Source organism: Falco cherrug, chromosome 8 (genome assembly GCF_023634085.1).
Source record: "Falco cherrug isolate bFalChe1 chromosome 8, bFalChe1.pri, whole genome shotgun sequence".
Taxonomy (NCBI): domain Eukaryota; kingdom Metazoa; phylum Chordata; class Aves; order Falconiformes; family Falconidae; genus Falco; species Falco cherrug.
This window is the reverse complement of record NC_073704.1, coordinates 16435613-16455534: the sequence shown is the minus strand read 5'-3', so window position 1 is coordinate 16455534 and position 19922 is coordinate 16435613. Positions and strand designations below refer to the sequence as shown.

General features: G+C 43.2%; 2 protein-coding genes across 2 annotated transcripts in view; one reads left to right on the top strand and one right to left on the bottom strand.

Moving 5' to 3' along the window:
- PPP1R1C (protein phosphatase 1 regulatory inhibitor subunit 1C) overlaps window positions 1-19922 on the top strand; it is a 54055-nt gene that overhangs the window by 19597 nt on the left and 14536 nt on the right. Inside the window, exons 3-4 of the mRNA XM_005442932.3 lie at window positions 3084-3121; window positions 4982-5042. Of these exons, the coding sequence (XP_005442989.2) occupies window positions 3084-3121; window positions 4982-5042 (99 nt within the window). The remainder of the gene's footprint in view (window positions 1-3083; window positions 3122-4981; window positions 5043-19922) is intronic.
- PDE1A (phosphodiesterase 1A) overlaps window positions 6997-19922 on the bottom strand; it is a 259717-nt gene continuing 246791 nt past the window's right edge. The window contains exons 20-21 of the transcript XR_008733659.1: window positions 18677-18920; window positions 6997-17941 (exon numbers count right to left, since the gene is read on the bottom strand). The gene's annotated coding sequence lies outside the window, so the exon portion shown is untranslated. The remainder of the gene's footprint in view (window positions 17942-18676; window positions 18921-19922) is intronic.

The window sequence follows — 19922 nt, the reverse complement described above, 5'->3', positions numbered from 1 at the left end:
TCATTCTCTTGTGTAAACTAAGTGATATCAAAGTCTGATCTTTGTGATTTAGTTTATGATTTTTTCCTGACACTACTCAAGAGGAATTTATGCTCAAAGAGTTCAGTAAAGAAATTCAACTTAAAATTGTCAATGGATCTGAGAGGGATTTAAGGCTGGGAAATGCGTGGCTTGTTTGAATTCGATCACTGGATGTGTCTGATTTGCAGTAGCTGATGATGTTCTTTCTTTCCTTATGCCTTCCATTCTCGTCATAAATTCTGTTGTCAGAGATTTTCTGTGTGGAATCTCTTGATGCCAGAACTGACCTGTTGTAGCGAGAGCATCGATTCCTATACACAGTGACTCTCACAAAAACGCTTTCTTAGTAAGACTGCTATAAGAACATGCTTCCGTGAATTTATTTTGACTGTTTTCAAAGTATTATAATTTACTGGGAAAACACGATTTGTCCAAGGAAGAATGTTCACACAATTATTAATGTAATCCTTCAGTTAGACCAAGATGGCTCGAAGTATTTCCCCAGGCTCTTGACTGAGCTCCAGCTCTGCTCACTGTCACCACTACGTTCCCCCTTTTACTTCTGCTACAACCCCATCATTCCTGTCTCTCCTTACTACCTCAGCTACACACAGGCACTTCCATCTTCCTTCTGTCCCCCTTGCCTTTCATCTTTTCCTCCTCCTCTACAGAAAGAGGGTGGTTTTTTATTCATTTTCTACTCTCTGCCTCAATCTATGGCACAGCTTCCCTTGTTCCCATGTCTTGTCACCTCTTGTTAAAAATCTATACTCTCCATTGAGTCTTATCCATCAAAATGGCTGTCAAAAATAAGCATGCAATGGTCTTTCTGTCCTCAAAAGTAAATGCATGTCAAAATGTACCATTGACCAAACCACACCTCCAACCAGCTCTACCTTCACTTCATCTCACAGCTCACTTGAAACACTTCATGTCTGCTGCCTCAATTTTGTCTCTTTTGCTCCTTTAGATTTATTTCTGTGTACTGGATTTGAAAAACTCCTTGTTTGTGTGATTTTGTAAGTCATTCTTAAATTTCCACATTGGCTGATGCTATTCATTGGCAGCATCAGCCCTGTGGATATGAATGATTTCTCTAACCCCATACAGGACCAGTTCTTGTTCCCAAAGTTGCCTGTCATTCAAGGGCTGCTGGGTGAAAGGAAAGGCTGGGAACTTTCCACTTCTGGTAGGTTTAATGTCGACCCACTAAGAACAGTAAATGTGCAAGCCCAAAGGGTTAGATTGTGCACATCCTTAGGAACAAGACCTGAAACCCAACAAAGCTGCTGACTGCAGCTTTTGTTCCTTATGCAAGCCTCAGCTTGGGTTTACAAAACATATTTTTAATCTGGGCAAGTTTAGTGTTTCAGGAAGGAATGGGACATAATTTACTTTTCATTGTTCTCTGCTGAAGGTTCCTGATTTGTTCAAATTTAAGCCTCCAAACTACATCCAGGATCCTGAGCTAAAAAAATTTCCAATGTTGAACCATCGAAGTCCATGTCGGTTTGGTATACAGTTAATAAGAAAGATTATTAGCACATAAATAAGCACACATTTAGCCAGCTTAATCTGATACCCCAAAATGCTTTACAAGGTGAATAGACACTGCTAATACTTAAATAGGCAGGGTGATATTTACAGGTAGGGAAGGCAAGGAAGAGATTAGTCACCTTACAAAAGGTCATACAAATGTCAATGGCAGGAACTGGCTTTCCGATTGTCCTGTCTAATTCTGTATCTGTGGGGCCACGCTTTAGTAATCAGTGCTGTTTTCAGCTACATTTTGGAACCTCGAGTACAAGTAATTTGAATGTCTTTCATATAAAGGTAGTGGGAAATGTATATATTGAAAAAAATCCATTAAGTAATTCAACTGACGTTTGCTAGATGCACAGATACAATGGTAAAGAAAACAATAGAAAATGCAATCCGTCTGCCTGGACTGGCTCATCCCCTCACACAGCACACTACAAGCTGCCAATGTCAAGAGAATAAGTCAGATAAAGTGATATTGCCTAGACCTAGTTCTTCCCTCAGACCTACATTCACAGATCTGCCACACCTCAATGGAAACGGCACAGTGATATCTGCAAGTGGGAGATTTTAGAAGTGGTGTTGGTAGAGTGAAAGATTGATGTCTCTGGTTTTAACGGCATTTTATTTTAGAGCGCTAAACTACTGTGTATCAAAGATCCTACATTATTTTCATCAAATATTTGGGAAATCATCATCAGAAGACAGACACTTTCTGTCCATTAACCACATCTACAACAGTAGAAAAATAATTTAATCTCATGGAAAAACTGGTTAAGTGCAGTGGTTAGGAAGATCTTTGACCCTCTTCTGCTCCACACAATTTTACTTAGTTGTTCAGACAGCTTCTCAGAGATGCTTATTTTCATTAGAAATCTCTAGTATTAACCATTTCTGCCATGCCTATCGTCCAAAGCAAATTAAGGCAACAAAAGTAAGAAGTTCCAGGAAAAATTGTCAGTCCAGCAATGTCATGAAACTTTTAAGATGAAAGATTAGTCCTTTTTAAGCTTTGGCTTGCTAATTTTACATATTACTGTTAGGCGCTCTTCATTACCAGTATCAGTATACTCATAACTTAACTGAGGTGAGGTTATTATTAGTATTTGAGTCCAGTGGAGCCTTGCGTGAGTTTCTGCACACCGTTTGGCAACCAAGCCTTTCCTGACCACAGAGGCAAGTGCAGTCCCCAGGCAAAGCAGCCACGATCCCTGATGGCCGCTGGATTGCGCAGAGCCCTGCTGCAGCCTGGCCAAAGGACCTGCTGCTAAAGGCACTCCATCGCTTGCTGTTAATTCACAGCCCAAAACTGGGAGTTACGTGCTTTAGACACAGTGCTTATGCCTAAATGCTGATCAGGGCTTCTGGTTTTGACACACACACAAGCGAGAAAGAAAAGCTGTGAATCAGGATTATTTCTGATTTACAGTAGTGCTGCAGGGGTCAGGGCAGAGTCGCAAGGGTTAGCACTGAGAATTGCTTTTGTACTAACTTTTCTCTTTCTGTATCTTTTCCTCCCTTAGAAAAAGATGAGAAGAGAACAAACATCTCACAGGCAGAGGTAAGTGAAATCTTTTTTTTTTTTTTTTTTAATATATTTATTGTTAAAGCAGGTCTGTCTGTTGTAACAACCCCTTTGAAACTCTTTGTCTCATCCAGGTTAATGTTTTCATTTACACTGTCACACCACGTTCAGTAGCACAGCCTTTTAGGAACTGTTGCTTTCAAACCAGAGCTGTATAAAGCTGTGTTGTGTCCTGGCTTTGCTGGATCTCCCTTCTCCCTGAGGCAGGGAATTGGGAAAGGAAAGTTTCCCCTCTGCCTTACTACCATGCACTGGCAAATCATAGTAAACCTGGCCCAAGGTGACCCCACCAGGTCACCTCATCCAGCATTGCTTTGGGTCCGCAGATCGCTGCTGGTCTACAAAACCATTGCAAACTCTTCTCTCTTCCCATCATTTTCCAAGCCTACAGCAGGCAGTGCACTGATATCTGTGGAAGAGTTAAAATTTTGTCGGCTCCTCCGATTTCATTTTCTTACTTCCCCTTGCATAGCTCCTGCAATTCTCTGATCCCTGTCTCCTTCACCCATTGCTCAGAGAAGCAGGCAGCACTTAAAATAGCAGCAGGAGGTATTGATTGGTTCAGGTTTGGACTCAAATACAGACTTATATTTAGTTGGGCGAGGCTCAACAACCTATCCTGCAGTGTTTATAAATAGCTTTCTCTTTCAAAAGAAGACAATATTTTATTTATAAATGTTATCATTCCATCCGTTGTGATAAGGTAAGGTAATAGGATTGACCATACTCGTGTGAAAGTGATTTTCTTAAGAGCTGTCTGAAATGTTTCTTGAAGAAATAGATCTGATTCAAATTCACAGGCTATGTACCAGTCAAAATACTCAGGGGAAAAGGCATTTTTAGCAAATATTTGGGAAAAGACAACCCCACAACTAGAAATTGGTTAGATGAGCAAAAATAAAGCTTGCCTACACACAGCTGTTTTTTAACCTTTTTCTTAGGAATGTGGTATGGTGTTTATGTCTTCAAAAGCTAGCTATATGTGTGTGACCTTATGTAGTTTTATTCTCCTTTGTGTATGGACATATTTCATGTTGGTACAACATGGACACCAATTTAACTGCTTCCATTTTGCGAAAGTTGCTCTACTTTAGCACTGGAATGTATCCTGGTTAGTTTTTTCTAGCTGTACATTAGTATAATTATACTAATATTACTCTATGTGTAATTTTACTACCATTATTTTGGAGTGATTTATCTTCTGTGTCTAGGTGTGATTTTGGTGGAATCATAAAAGGTTTAACTGTGTCTAAATATATCACTTAAATCAGGCCTAGTTAAAGGCTGAGTGATCTGTTGCTGAAATTATTTTAGGAGTAATAAAACACATTGAAGAAGCACAGGAGGAGGGATCTTCCATTTATTTATGTAAAAAATTACATATTAATAATTATAGTAGTACCTTACCTGTACATATAATTCGTTACATTGTATTTAATTGGAATATTTGTTAACGTAAATCTTGCAACTATATTAATAGATGTAACATTTATTTGCCCTATGAGAGTCTGTTACATAGACTGCTAAAAGCACAGGCTATCCTGATTTTATGCCTAACAAAATTTTTTTAGAGTGGAGGGTAATTTTCAGTAGTATTGGGTCTGTTTTGCCTGGGAGCCTTAAAGGTTGTCCATTAAACACGTATTTTGCCTATCTAATCTTAGTTTTCCCTGTACTCATGCGAGCCTGGGAGCTGGCATCAGATTTATACAAGATTATTTTCTTAGAAACTTCTCAGAGTGGTGTGCGCCCCCTCTGAAAGCAGCTGTGGGGCGAGCAGAAACCTCTCCCCGTGCCCATCTCTTACTGCCTCTCTCTGTGTTTTGTGCCCCCCAGTCGCAGAGTGCCTCTCCCAAGCAGAGGAAGCAGAGCGTCTTCACCCCGCCTGCCCTCAAAGGTACTGTGTGGTGCTGCCCCTGCCCTGGCAGGGCGCGTGCCCCTGCCGCCGCGGCGCGGGTCTCTCCGGCAGCAGGAACGCCGGGCACCTGGCCGTCACGGTCACACTTCGAAGTCACTGTCTGGCATCGACCGTCTGCCTGACACAGGCCATCTATATGTCCTCACCACACCATCTTGCAGCAGTGGCCAATATTATTATTATTTTTTTTAAATAATCTTTTTTTGCGAAGTCTTGATACTTGTATTAGTTTGATATAACAGGTATTTCTATGCCAACCCTTGAAGCCAACTCCTGGAATATATGAATTCTATCAGCACTGGCCTATACAGCTCACTGTTTCTCACGTAAACTGCTCCCACGCGTTAGGCCCCCTTTCCAGGCAGCTCTGAAAAGAGCAGCCGGAATTGTGGGCTGGGGATCTGATCATAGAGAGTGTGAAGCCTTTAAGCCAGGGGTCCTCAAACTTTGTAACCAGGGGGCCGGCGCGGATGCAGTGGCAGGCAGTCATCTGCGGCTGCTTGGTTTCCCCCCCAACCCCCGGGGGGGAGCGGGGGGGGGGGATCTGTAAATACCGGGGGGCTGATTGAGGACCCTGGGGGGCCGTATCCAGCCCGTGGGCCGTAGTTTGAGGACCCCTGGTTTAAAGGGCTTACGTGCTTTTCAGAAATGAACGTAAAAGCAGCAGGAATATTAGCTGGGGTTGGAACAGCTACACTTGGGCCTTGTTTGTCAAATAACTCTGAACAGAGTTTGACCTGATGGTGCTTGCAGTGGAGCAAGATCTGTATCGATTCACCAGCACTTCTGACTGACACGTGTCAGCGTAGGACTGTTCTCAGCCTGTAGACCAAAGGCTATCCTGTCAGGTGTCTCTTGATAGATAATGAATATCCGCGATTTCCATTCCTTCTGCTTAACACAGTTTATTACCTGGCAAAAAAGGCAGGATAGATCTGATTTGTTGTGCAAAGTACTGCTGCTGCTTTTAGATAATTCACCGTATCAGCCATGTCTATGTATCTCATTCTGTAGCTTCAGTTCCCTAGTGCTTGTCCTAGCAACAGTGAAAACATCACTCAGGTGCCACACGAGACTTACTATCTGTTTGTCAAAATGGGCTGCAGTTTGCATACTGGATATTAGAAATAATCTTATTACAATCAATTATAGTGCTTTGTGGAAAGAAGCAGCTTTGCGTGGGTAGCAGCAATACCTGTTGATCTCGCCGCTGTGTCATTTTGCTGTGCGAGCCCAAGCCAAATACTGCGCAGATGAAGTGCTCTGTGAAACAGGTCCTTACAGCCCCGCCCAAGGGCTGCAGCCATCTCGGTGTTACCTCTGGTACCCTGCTGAGACCCGGGGAAGTACCTGGCATAGTTTGCTTCTACATCAACTTCATTCCTAGGGAACAGCAGGGAAGTAGGAAAGTACGTGATTCAAGACAGATCACAACTAACCCGAAACGTCTTGTTAACAGGACAAAACAAAGCACAAAATACCTCTCCTCAGCACCTTAATACCCCAAACTGCACAGTATTCCCAGACACACAGGTGGGCACCTGGAAGTTGATAACCCTTCCTGTAAACAGTCTGAATTGTTCCAGATTTACCATACTGTAACTGTCATAAATACTATCCTTTTTATTTTAAAATTACTTGAAGTAGAAAATGCATTGTTCCTTCCTCTTCATTGTTGCGAAAACTTGAATGTTATTTTGTGTAGACTAAGAGATTAGGAGGCAAACGTAGCAATGTGAAATACGCAACGCTGTGAAAGCATTACTGAGAAATAGAGTTTTAAATTATTCTAGTTTTATAGCAGTTGAAGATAGCAATATTCAGCAGCATTTTCAGAATAACAGGCTTCATAATTACATCCTATTCCCACGGCTTTGCATATGTTTATTTCCTGTGGGCTGTTTCTCCCTCAGTATACTCACAATACGGTACTCCATATACAGTAAAGAATGAGATTCTGGATGCTGAACCTCCCCCCTCCACACCCGCTTTGGCTGCTCTGCATCCTGCGGGGCTGTTATTAATGGAAGGTGGGAAAGGCTGTAATCCGCTGCCTTGCATTCAAAGATGGAGATAACGAATCTCCATGAAACAGAAGTCATAGTGGAAAAGAGGGACACACACCTTCGTTTGTTAATTTCTCTGGCATTTTAGTAGCTTTTAGCTGCTGTTAACTCAAAGTTCCCAGAAATAAGCCCAGCCTGCAGGCGGGTGCAGTGAGCTGTGGGAGAGGCACAGGGCCGTGGCACCAGCTCTGCTCTGTGCCTGCCGCAGGGAAGGGGTCAGTACAAACCGTGGGGACAGCCATGCTTCAGCCGAATTGCCAAGTAGCTCTTGAGATCGTTATTTCTTCAAAGCAAAAATATTTTTGCTGCACCTCCTGCAGGTTCCTTGAAATAGTTACACAACTGTGTGAGTGAGAGGTTGCTAGTTTCATGAATTCGTGGCTAAGCAAGAGTAAATGAACCCGCATGTTGCGATTACAAACAAAATAGGAAGTTGTTAACATGGTTGAAAGGAGCCGAAGCAACCTCAGACAGTACTGATGACTAGTTACAGTACCAGAACTACAGTACATGTTACATGGAATATGCAAATACATGAAAATATATGAAATACATGAAAACACAGTCCTGCTGAGGTTCTGCATGTCATGGTAAATATATGGAGATCAGCTTGTTAGTTAAATGTGGGCATATTTTTCCCCTCTGCCATAGCAGTCACCTAAACTGAAAGACAATGTTGTTATCTAAGATCTCTCCTAAATATTTTGGTTCCATCCTCACAAGGGCTTCCTGCAGCTCAAGGCAGGTTTGTAGTTGCTGCAGCAAGCTATAGCAAACCCGTCTGTCTGCAGAGCCAGCATCATGTTGTGGTGCAACAGGCAGGTTCTTATTACTATATATTTGTGTTTACTTTGGCTCCTGCTTTTATTTTCCTAAACGAAAATGCACCAGAGTCCCTACAGACAGGACAAATAGCTGACTCATCTCAGAGCATTGTTCTTTTTACTGGAATACAGTGTGCTGGAAAAATCAATGTGAGAGCTATTGATTTAAGTGGTAATCTGGAGAGTGAATCAGACAGCAAACCAGATAACAGCTCAGTGCAGTGTTCTTGTTAGTATTACATTACCAAACCTAATGGATGTCACAGAGGTTTTCCATTTTGCTTTCAAAAACATTTCTTTTTCTAACCCTGCTACACTAGTGTTTGTTAATTCCACGCTCTTATGCAGCGTGCGATGTTGGCAAAAGCCATTATCTGAAGATTGCACCAAATTATTTGCAATTTACCTCTTCTCACATTTTTTTCTAGGTATAGCAGCACTCTTAACTGAGGGTTCTGGCTGTTTGTGTCACTTTTTTCTTCTGTTACTCTTGGGCTTTGATGTCTGAACTTCAGATTCTCACATCCTTCTGTAACTTCCAATGCCCTACCATACTAATCTTGAATCTCCATCACTTTCTTTCTTTTTAAGCTCTTCATGTGTGGAGGTTGGCTTGAACCTCCCTATGAAAAACACCATAAAAACAACCAGGGGAAGGTTTCTCAATTTGAAGAGTCACCAGTTTTACCTGGGGCAGACTTTTCCAGCCAATTCTCATTGCATAAGGCTTGTTTCTCCTATTTACTAATCTGTTTCTCATTCTGTATGACAAAACCAAGAAGAATCCTTCGGTTCTTTCCCTCTGTATCAAAGCAGACATCCATCCGCTTTAGCACAAGTACCTATCCTTCCATCCGCCATCCATCCAACCACAAATAACATCTTTAAGGATATCTTCATTGTTCTAGTCGGTGGGTTAGAGGAAGTCCTGGAAGTCTTGCTGGATTCTCACCTTTTTCCTCTCACAACTTGCCAGAGAAGTCTAAAATGGGAAGATAACCCTCCCAGGTAGAGAGGGACCAAGTGGAAGGCAGCCTAGGCTGCCAAGGCAGAAGCAGATTGCACTTATCCCGGGTCATGGTGCTTCCTTGACGCTCCATTGCCACTTGAGAATCAAAAGAGCACATTTGAGCTTCAGAGCTACAACTGTGACTTTCCATCCCAAGGCATAGTTTGTACTGAGGCAGGTTTCCTTTTACCTAGATAGTCATTTTTTGTTTGGTATCTCAGCTCATCCTTGGAAGGAAGCACAGGCTGAAGTGGCAGGAAGCAAGGGTTACAAAGGCAAACAGACGACAGCCCGAGCTGTTCCCAAACCTGCACTGCTCCCCAGAGCTCTCAAGTCTCCACATTATCTACCAGATATTGCTATTAATACCAGCAGCTATTTAAATACCATCAAGGTCTCCCCCTGTGAAGGAAGTGCACGTTCCCGAGTGGTTTGAGGATTTTGTTAACAGTGAGCCTACTGGTGTGGGTGTGCTGGAGGTCAGGGAAAGAGGAAGCCCTCCCTTGTGCCTGTTCGCCCTGCAGGAGGCTATTTAGATCAGCACCAAGGTCCTGCGAATTTCAGCGGGCTTTAAGGAGAGTTCTTGCAGCTTTCTGTGTTCACTGGACCACCTTTGCAAATAGCTGCAAAAAAACGAAATCATAATTAAAGTCTTTCCCTACAGAGGTGAAAGGTACATGTGACTGTTTTCCCTCTCAGCCTTTTGGGAAATACATTCTTTAAACTCCCCTCTTAATGTGTTTTTCTTTGCATAGAAACAAAGACTTTTTCTTGAGCTAGACCCCAGCTACAGCATTTGAAATGGGATTAAATCTGAGTTGTTACAAATCTAAGGAACATTCAAAGACACCATTTCAGTTTGACTCATTAAAACAGCCAGGACTCACTGGCTGTTCCCAAAGTGTTCAGGCCCAGGGATTTGATACATGCATAATTCTAGTATTTACAATGATGGTTGATATTAAATGAGCTCTTTCTAGCTTCTGCCATGCATTTCAGATGCTTGGCTTGTTTAGTGCCTGCTTGTTCTTCTCTCCAAAGGAAACAACATGCAGAATAAATGATTAAAATCATGATGTCCCTCCTGAAATATGTAATTTATTAGAAGCAATTAGTACAGTATGTGGCCCTCATCCAGATTTGTAACCCCTTAGGCCAGCTTGATGATGTCTGATGCATCTCATTACTTTGTGACTGAAGGTTAACAAGGAACAGGGATAGAGTCTGGAGACATAAAGGATTATTGTTAGTGTGATAAGCACCGAGTTCGGGACCCACGAGAATCATTGTGGAACAAAAATCTCAGGCTAAATTTACTTCAAGTGGCAGAGGAATGAAGTTTGTCAGTCTGAAGCGGTGAGTACAGAAACTTGTATCATTTTACAGGCTGCCCTCTTACACAGCAAACTCTGGGAATAGCTTCTAGCATTAGCTGAAGTCACCAGCATAAGAAAAAGAAACATCGTGTTACACTAGAAAGAAAAATGTGGTGTCTTTGTGCAATTTCTGCTTCCTACACTTCTTACATTTAATTTTTAGGACATTAATACTAGCCACAATATAACACATCTCACACAGTTTTCTGACCATCAAGTCCAGGTCTATGAAAATTCACAGGCTGAGCTGGTGTGCAGTCAGACTTTTCTTATGTGAGTAAGTCACTTTGGCTCAGGGTTTTACATTTTCCCAGTCTCTCCAACGATGATCCTTTTGTTTTAATGTGGTTGTGCTGCACACGAGGTCAGAACAAGAGAAGGAGATGTCTTTCAACTGTCCTTGTATATTTCAGACCTCCTTGCTTTTCCAGTGGGCTAAAGTGTTGTGATAAATGCTGCGCACATGGCTAGGACCACTCCACAAAAGCAGGCACCATCCAGTAGCTGAAGCAATCCCTGAGGCTGGGGCCAAGTCCTCCTCTGATGCCTTAGCAGAGCTGTGGTGTTCCTGGAGCAGCATCTTTAGCCTGGTGACACCCATTCTTCAATCCATTCCTCTTAGGTAGAAGATCTATCTCAATATGCTGTTTCTTGGGTAACAGAAAGCGAAGTTCTGCCTCATTATTCATGTGAGCTGCTCCTGTTTGCTCATGTGTTATGATGTGACAAAGCACCTTCAGTGCATTTAGTTTCATGGGTGGAAGTCCCACAACAGCCCAGACCTCCTGAATCAATGGGGAAAGAAAATTTACGCTGCAGTCTTGTATCATTATGATTTTCCCTTTTGCCTAACCAGGTCACAAAAGAAAGGTGCAGCTTTGGTTTCAAAAATATCTTCATTTATATATCATTCTTACCCACATCTTAGTCAGGTTGCACCTTGATGCAACCACACCACTTAGCGTAGTGAGGCCTTGAACAAATTTTCCTGGTTATCTTTTCCAAGGTGCTACCTTCCTTCCAGTGCTTGGTCTCTTTTTCTCACTCTCTCTACCCTCCTCTCTCCTTCCTCAGACTTGTACAGTAGTATGATGACAGTAGATACATTTTTTAAAAAAAAATGAGCTGAATTAATTAGCGAATCACTGAGTTGGTGAATGGGATGCATTAGATTGCTGCCATCTCAAGTTCAGTTGGCTGCTATCAGTCTGCTACTGCCCAAAAAGCTGGCAGACGCTGCCGTAGTCTGTATTTAATTTCTTACTGTTGGCAGCTTTGAATGCATTTCATTTCACACAGCTGGCGGCTTCTGCTTCAAAATGGCTCTGGCCTTGGCTGCAATAAATACCACGGTACCTTTAGAGAGACCGAGGTGTTCAGTGGAGACTAAGCTTGACATCTGTTCTACAGCAAAACTGGGATGTTTGTGTTATAAGTTGTCATCTGCCACTATTACCTGGAGTGTGAAGAAGAAAAGATTGTGCCAAGCACTAATATTGGTCCCTAAATTATCACGTGTGGTTTGAGGGCCTGATCCAGCATGGACCGAAGTCTAAGGGAGTATTTTCGCCGTCTTCATTTGGTTCAGCACGAAGCCCACCTATCAGATGGCTCTCTAATCGTCATGCAATGAATGCTGAACTGGCTTCTTTTTAAGGGTAGGTTTTTATTTTTATGATAGAAGGGTAATCTTACAAATGTCTGTGAAACGGCATTTATGACTTGAAAATAGTGTTAATAAGCATTGTTGTACTAAATATAGAGCAGTGTAAACACCACAGTATTATTAATTGCTTCTAAGCAGTTACAGACAACATTAAAAAGTCAACCTTTAAGAGATAGCATAAAATATTATAGAAAGAGAATGTGGGAGACTTAGTACTCATTGTAAAATATGAAGTAGAAAGCCCAAGAAGGGCAGTGTGTGTTGTTCTGGTTACTTTATATCACGAGACATATTTATAGTGAAATTCCAAAGATTTTGGCAGTGCTGTGCTCTGAATTGAAACAGCTTTTGGAGAAAAGATAATATTTTTGTAGGAGAAGATGTAAGGTTCTTACGAAGCCAGTCATTTGGCAGGGCATTACATTTTATTTCCTGGCTTTAACTGTATGTTCTATGTTGGAGGTTAACAACCAAGCCACGTGGCAGACACTGACTCCAGTGAGTCCTATTGTAACAAATAGTAATTGCTGCTTTGTTTCATCTCAAGCATCAATCCTGAATTTGATCCCAAGCAAGATGATGGAATGAAGACCTAGATTACATGTTGCTGCTCCTGCTTACAGTTTGGCATCTCCTGGGCTCCTGGACAGGAGCTGCAGGATTGTGCGTACAGCAGGGACAAGTGTGTTTGTCAGGTCCTTGCCCCTCCACAGCTCTGTGCCACGGATCAGCCCCGCTGGGGAGAGCACGTTCCTCTTACAGCACTGCCGGGGGTCTGGTGTGTGGGGAGGCAGTGGGGCAGCTTGCTCAGTTTACCTCGGGGGCTTCTGGAGACAGAGATAAGTACAGCATGTGAATAGAGAAGTACCTGTCTAAGTACTATTTTTCTAAAAAGCCTCCGTACCATGTAGGCTCATGTCTCATCTAATTTACCTTCAAATGCAAAGCCTTCCCTATGTTAGTATCTACCTGCATATTTCTGCAGTTCCTCTGTGTCTGTTAATGTCCCCTCTCCATGAAGTCGTATTTCTTTTATAGAAGTCTCCACCCCAAAAAGGCAAAGCTTTCAAAAGGCAGCATGGCAGGCTACAGGCAAGCCCAAGGTTAACAGTGAGTTTGTATAACATCAATGGCACCACTGTGCATTGAATAGTGGTATTAGCTTGGTACAGCAAAACCATCCCGTGACCTTCCAGCTATCACTCCATCAGCTGTGCTGGCCCTTAGGAGCGTGTGTAAGAGGGGCAGGCTCACAGCCCTTCAGCAGAGCTCCCACCACCCACACTCGCTTCTCCTGGCATCAGGGCTGGGAGCTTGGAAAAATGCAATGATTTCCTTAAGAGCGGCTTCTGCCCACAAGTTGTTCTTCCAGGGGCAGCAGTTTACCGTTAATTATTTTACTTTCTACCGTCAAGTTTCACTCTGGCCCAAATAAATGTCCAAGTAGCAAGTTAGCTTTGTGGTATCTCTGTCTCTGAAAATGTGATCCTTATTTCTGCAGTTAGGCTAAGATAAACCTTGTTTCTGATTCTTAGAGACCATCTGTGTTGGATTTCTTGTGGTGGGGATATTGCCTGGCTTTTTATAGTTTGAATGTTCTTTCCCTTTTGAAGTGTATGCCTATTAGTCTGAAATTATTGAAAAGCAAAAATTTTATAAAGAAGACTATATGGTTCTCCTCCCCTCCATAATTTCTCCCTTCCTTCACCCCTTGGGATGCGACATTGCCCAGTTTAGCAGGGACACAGAGTTCCCAAAACCATCCACCAGAGCTTTGGCATGGAGACAAGAACACGAGCAGCCCAAAGATTTCAACCACATCCTTCCAGGCCCACAGCTAGGACTGAACACTCACATGAATTATGTGTGTGAATGTAACCAGAAAAACACAGGAAATACTGCAGCTAGCACGTGGATCTGAACAGGGATCCATCTTCCTGTGAGCTGCGCAGGCCAGAAGGATGTTGTTTAAAAACCTTTCATCTGGTGTAGCTGCTAATTTTTCTTGAACTAGTGGGAGGATTTTTCAGGTTTTTCACCGCTCACCCAACCTGTGAACCGATGTTACTCTGTGGGTCTTTTATAGCTGGACGAGACTGTCAGCAGGCTCCCACCAATCTGTAATATTTAAAGGCATCTAATTTTTAAGAGTGATTTTAAGAACACATTTAAAGGCTCAGGAAGGATGAGACCAGGTAAACGGAGAGCAGCAAAACCCCGCTGAAGCGATGGGTGACACTGGTGGCAGAGCCAGCTGTGTCCTCCATCCCAGCATAGCAGAGCACCCACAGGCTGGCCACCCCCCAAAGGCAGAAAAGAGGCATTAGCGTTTTTATTTTCTTTCAGGAACGAGGAGAAATTATGTAAATTCGGCTTTCAACCTCTTTGCAATGGTCAAGAACAGAGTTATTAAAGATAAAATAGTAAAAAATAAAACCAGTGGGATTTTTGGCTTGAAGCTCCCCCTGGTGACACGCAGGTGCAGTTCCGTACCGCCCGTACTGGTGAGTTACTAAATGGCAAGGACGGTTGTAAGGGAAGGAGTGGAATTACATTAAAGTCTGACTGCAATTTCTAATGTCAAGGCAATATCTGGAAGGTTTTTACTACTTTTCACCTGCGTGCCAGTGGTTTTCCCCAAATCTTTGCGGTGGTTAGAGCCTGGCTTTCTTCAAAGTCACTCTCGGTGAGATCAGAAGTAAGAGCAGCGTTAAAACTCATTTTTACAGAATCTATGACTCTGATACAAATGTATCTAAGCCTTTAGAGAAGAGTCTACCTTTTCTGTACTTTGTCTTTATTTTCCACAATGAAACGGAGTAAACTAATGTTCTTGCTTGTGCTTTCCAGAAAAATTGAGGACAATACTTGTTTTCAGGCTCTGACTGTTAATGTGAGCGATGGCGTGCTTCCACGCTGTAATTACATTCTGGTTGTACTGGATGCTGGCTCTGGGGTATTTGGATGCCGTAGGCAAAGCAGAAGAGGTAAGTTTCTCGCAAGCTCAAGTCACTCACACAAAGAGCCACTACAGATTTTGCCCCTGATGTTTTGCTGCCCATGGCAACTGCGAAGTGAAACTGGTTGTATCTACTGTAATGCAAACAGTTTGCGGTGCCTGCATTTTATGTTGAATAACTGATTTCTTAACATGGGGGTTCAATTTTCCAGCAACCCCCAAAAATTTAGATACAAGGTTTTAGTGGGTTTTCAGTTGTCAGTAAGCTTAATAACTTAAAATGAAAACATTTCAAATTTAAAATACTACTAAAGATGTCAAAATAATCCTTTCACTGTTTTCACCTTCCCTTTTCTCCTCTCCCAAGAGATCAGTGCAGAGATACTGCCCCAGACCCCTTCTGATATCTAAGCCAGGACTTTGGTTTTGCTGAATTTGTGCAACAGAGAAGCGCTCTGGTTGTGCATAAACATTATGTACTAAATTGTTTTGTGTTTCTTTTGGGGTGGGAAAACCCACCTATATTATTATGCAAAACTTCATAAGTCACTGTGTTTTACTTTGTCTCACTTGATTCAAGGGATTTGTACCTTCACTTTGTGAAAATTGCTCCTTGCAGCAAAGTGATGCTGTTCTCCATCTCCCGTTGAAGTCACTGTGGTCAGGCAGTTTTGGAGAACCATTCTCCACCAGATGTTTCCGATGTTTTATGGGAAAGGTCACCATTTTCCCAGATGCCAGGGAAGGGTCTCCCCCCAACCTTGCCCCCCGACCAGCATGTGAGTGAGCACAGTTCAGCCCCTGGCTGGGACTAGCAGAGGTACCTGCGTCCTCCTCTTCCTTCTGGCTGCAGCAGCTGGACTTAACAGGTCACCAGCCATCTCTTGAGGGTTTAAAGGTGTCAGCCTGCATCTTGGGGGGACTTTCCATCAGGAGCCCCAGCTAGGGGGTAAACAGCACCTGTCAGTTTGCTCCTGCTTTGCTGCTGGTTTGCTGATGAGGCAGCCCAGCTCCAGGGGCCAGGGTCCCCACAGCCCCCATGCCCCTCCACACCCTGCCCGGTGGACAAGGCCACCTTGCTGCCCAGGCTGGTCTCCCACCTCAGCTTCAGCCTAGTGGGGACCTCACGTAAGCCTGGGGTCTCTGGAAGTTTCTCTGTGCCGCAGAACCTCATGGTGTTTATTCTCTTGCTCTGATACGAAATCTCAGCCCCCACAGGCCGCTGCGCCAGCCCACGGGGAGCTGTGCTATCCCTGCTCCTTCCCACAGCCTGCTGTGTCTGAGGAGATCTCAGCACACAAAAATACTTGCAGAGTCTCAGACTTACCAGGAAGTTAAGCAGGTAGAAATGATGAGAGATCTCACGGGGTGTGTCAGTCTAAATAGCAGTAGTTGAGCACGAGGTCAAAGCCAATGCTTCTGAGCGTATTTAAAACCTACAAACCTGTTACATGAGAGAAAGGAACTAGACATGCTTTTCTTGTCATAAGAGTGCATTTTTTAGGGGAACAAAGTAGACAGTCAAGTTGCAAAATGCTCAGCAGTGTAAGGTCCGACAGCTACATCTGCACAAGCAGAGCTTGCTTCCCTCCCGAGGCTGACTGGCCCCACACAGCTCGCATCCATGCTGCACACCCTTCAGTGCTCCCAGATCACGGGCATCATCCAAAATACCCAGTGGAAATGTTCTCTGGCCTGTGCCTAAACCAGGCTGGGAATTTTCTGGGCAAGAGCCAGCTGGCTCAGGCAAAGCTGGGGCCTGGGCTGATGGCTGGTCAGTGCAGGCAGAGCAGGTCAGTGCCCGGCACTGCCTCCTGGCTCCTTTCAGTGTGGCCGTTAACTGCAGCCTGCAAGACGGGTTCTCAGGGGCCAGCGTGCATTTAGGAGTCAGGAGCATGGATTCTTTGGAAAAGCCTACGTTGAACACTACTGAAAATCAGGGAAATCTATCTGCTGTCCACACTGCCTCTTCTACGCAGTTACTTTCCAGACTAGAGATGCAATTTTATGTGTACATACGGTTATGTCTTATGAAACAGTAATGATAGGCACGATTCCCTTGGCTACACTTCTCTGTGCTGGAAAATGAGGAGCTTGTGTGCAATGAGTCAATTGGCACGAATAGAAACACAGGAAATTCAACTTAAACACAAGAAACACAAGACTTTTTTTTTCTTCTTCTTTTTTTTTTTTTTTTTTTTCTGTGACAGTTGTCAAACAGTGGAATGAGTTGGCTTGTGGCATCTCCATACTTGGGGGTACTCAAAGTCTGACTGAATACAGTCCTGGGCAACCTACTCCAGCTGACCCTGTGCTGCTGAGCAGGGATTTGGGCTAGACAGTCCCTGGAGGTACCTTCCAGCCTCAGCCGCTCTGTGATTCAATAGCTGTTTTACTTACCATTTATGAAATGTAAACCTTTCATAACATGGTAATGACAAGCACAGTAAAAACTTCATCCCACAGCTGCCTACATTAGAATTTCACCTGTCAGTCTAACGGCTAACATCACACTTTGTGGCAGTACATTGTCCGCTTCTGTAAGAGCACTCTCTACATGTCAGTTTGGTTGATACTCTGTCTTAAAGTCTCAGAATCAAAAGTTAAGATTAGGGTAGGCTGCAAGCCCCAAATAAGTTAGCTCTTAGCACGAGAAAAACTTCTCCAGCAGCAGGGGGTGTTGATGAAACCAGGAGAGGGACTGGCTCTGGTCTCCCAGAAATACTCCGGTGCTCCTAGACAGTTAAGATAACTTGATTCATAACTCATATGGCAGGCTTTGCTTTGGGTAGCATGAAACGCCTGCTGCAGAGAGGGAGGGGAAGGGTTCAAGTCATCTTCGCCTTCAGTCTTCTGAAATGGATCCCAGCTGCTTGAGATGATCTCAGCAGCTCACAGGCACAGAGGTGGTGACAACCGAAGAGGCTCATTCTTCCTGATAGATTCCTGCTTGGATGTAAGGACTACAGCTACAGTACCTGTAATATGAAGAAAATGGTAATTGCCTGTAATTCATATGCCACCCATGAAGCAACTGCAATGGGGATAATTTAATGTAAACACTGACCTATCAATCACTTGTTTAATCATCACAATGTTTTTGTAATTTTGAAGGTGTTTATAAAATACTTAAAAGAAAAGAGCTCATTTCAACGTTTACAATATTACTGATGTCAGGTTATGCTGATGCCAAAATCCTATCTCCTTTGTCATCATAAGAAGGATCACAGTGAAGATTATAATTATAACTCAGTAGGGGATTCATCAGCAAATTAGCAGAGAAGCTTATAGACTTCTGACAGAAACCAAACAGACTGGATTAATTAAAAGTGAAAGCCACACAGCACATGGAATGTGTATGGCAGAGAAACACCACCTTGGATTTTTGGCTGACCAGCAAGCATTTTGGTCCCATGTTCATTTTAAAAAGTACAACTCACTGGAAAGCTTTTCATTCACACCCTAAAAATCTCAGGCTGCACAGGGTATTCAGCTAGAGATTTAAATCTGTCATTAACGAATTCTGCGCTGTGTCTGCCCCAGACCAAGGAAAGAAATAACAGCCACAAAAAGAATAACAGAAACAGAAAACATGGATCCAGAATATAAACTGAACAGAATGCTGAGGGTACCGTGCCAGGCCTGGGGCTGAAACAGAAGAAGCTGTGAAACAGCAAAAGCTGCTCAGTCGTTACACGCAGGACTTTGCTCACCCATCATGTGCTCAGGCTTCTGCTTCTCAGGATCACAGCTTCCCCTTCTCTGTCAAGGATTCTCTCCCCTCAGGATCAGCAGTAAGTTTTTTCTCATCTGTTTAGGTTTCACCATCTCAGAAAAATCCCCAGGTCAGCCAAAATATAAAGCAGTAGGGCCACAGTGCAGGTGTCCAGGAAAGAGCAAGCAGCTGGATAATGCTGTCTGTTAACGGTGAAGTCAGATAACAATGCCTAAAGAAAACTGAAATACAGTTGCTCAGAAATGGCTCGTGAAGTGATGGAAATGCAAATGTTTCCTAAAGCATTTTCAGTATGGTTTTGAATGCAAAAACCTTAATTTCCTTTGTGTTTTGAACTTGTATAAAAAAATTAAATTAATTTTACTGTAGTATTTCTAAATTTTTATGTTTAACAAACTAGGCAAAATCAAACTTTTTGGTACTGCTAGTATTAAATGTTTTGATGAAATGTTTTTTCCTTTCTTTACTCATAAAGGAAAATGTGAAATTTCCAGGGTTTTTCTAATCACAAGCAAGCAAAAATTGTAAGGCTCCAAAGAACTGCAAATATTCAGCTATTGAAGCCTGCTACTGTCCTTTTTACAAATGCTCTGGCCTGGATCCATCCTGCTTAAACCCAGCCAGGCATGGAGCTACCCCGGGCTCGTTAGAGGCTGCCAAGTGAAGAATCAAGCCCTGGAAGCCTCTCTCTGCTGACCACACAAGGCATCACAGGCAAGTGCATTCAGTAGTAAAGTACCTGAAGGTCAGTGGGCATCTGTGCTTAGCCACACGCCCGGGCTTGGACATCCCACAGGGCAAGTTCCTACGCTGCCACAGCAGTGAGCAGGAAACAAGGGAGATAAAGACCGAGGAAGCAGAGGTAAAGTCAGGTTGGCTCTGACCATGTAACCTTTTTTAACGGGGTTTATAATTATCACAACAAGGAGGGAGAATCACGTATTTTTGTACTTAAAAGCAAAATGGAAGTTGCCCAGGGTCTAACAAATAATTGTGCATTGAGCAAAACATTTGCCAGGCAGCATGGCCAAAACTAGTGAGACCGCGGTGGCACTTGCCCTGTGTAACTAAGGGTAGGCATTTCCAATTACTTGTTTTGATTAAAATCTTGGTGAAATCTGATCCCAGATTCTGTCTGCAGCTGACCTGTGACTGGACCTAAATCCAGCTGCTGGTCCTTGTACGATAATCCGGTCACAGCTGCCAAATACCTGGTACGTCCA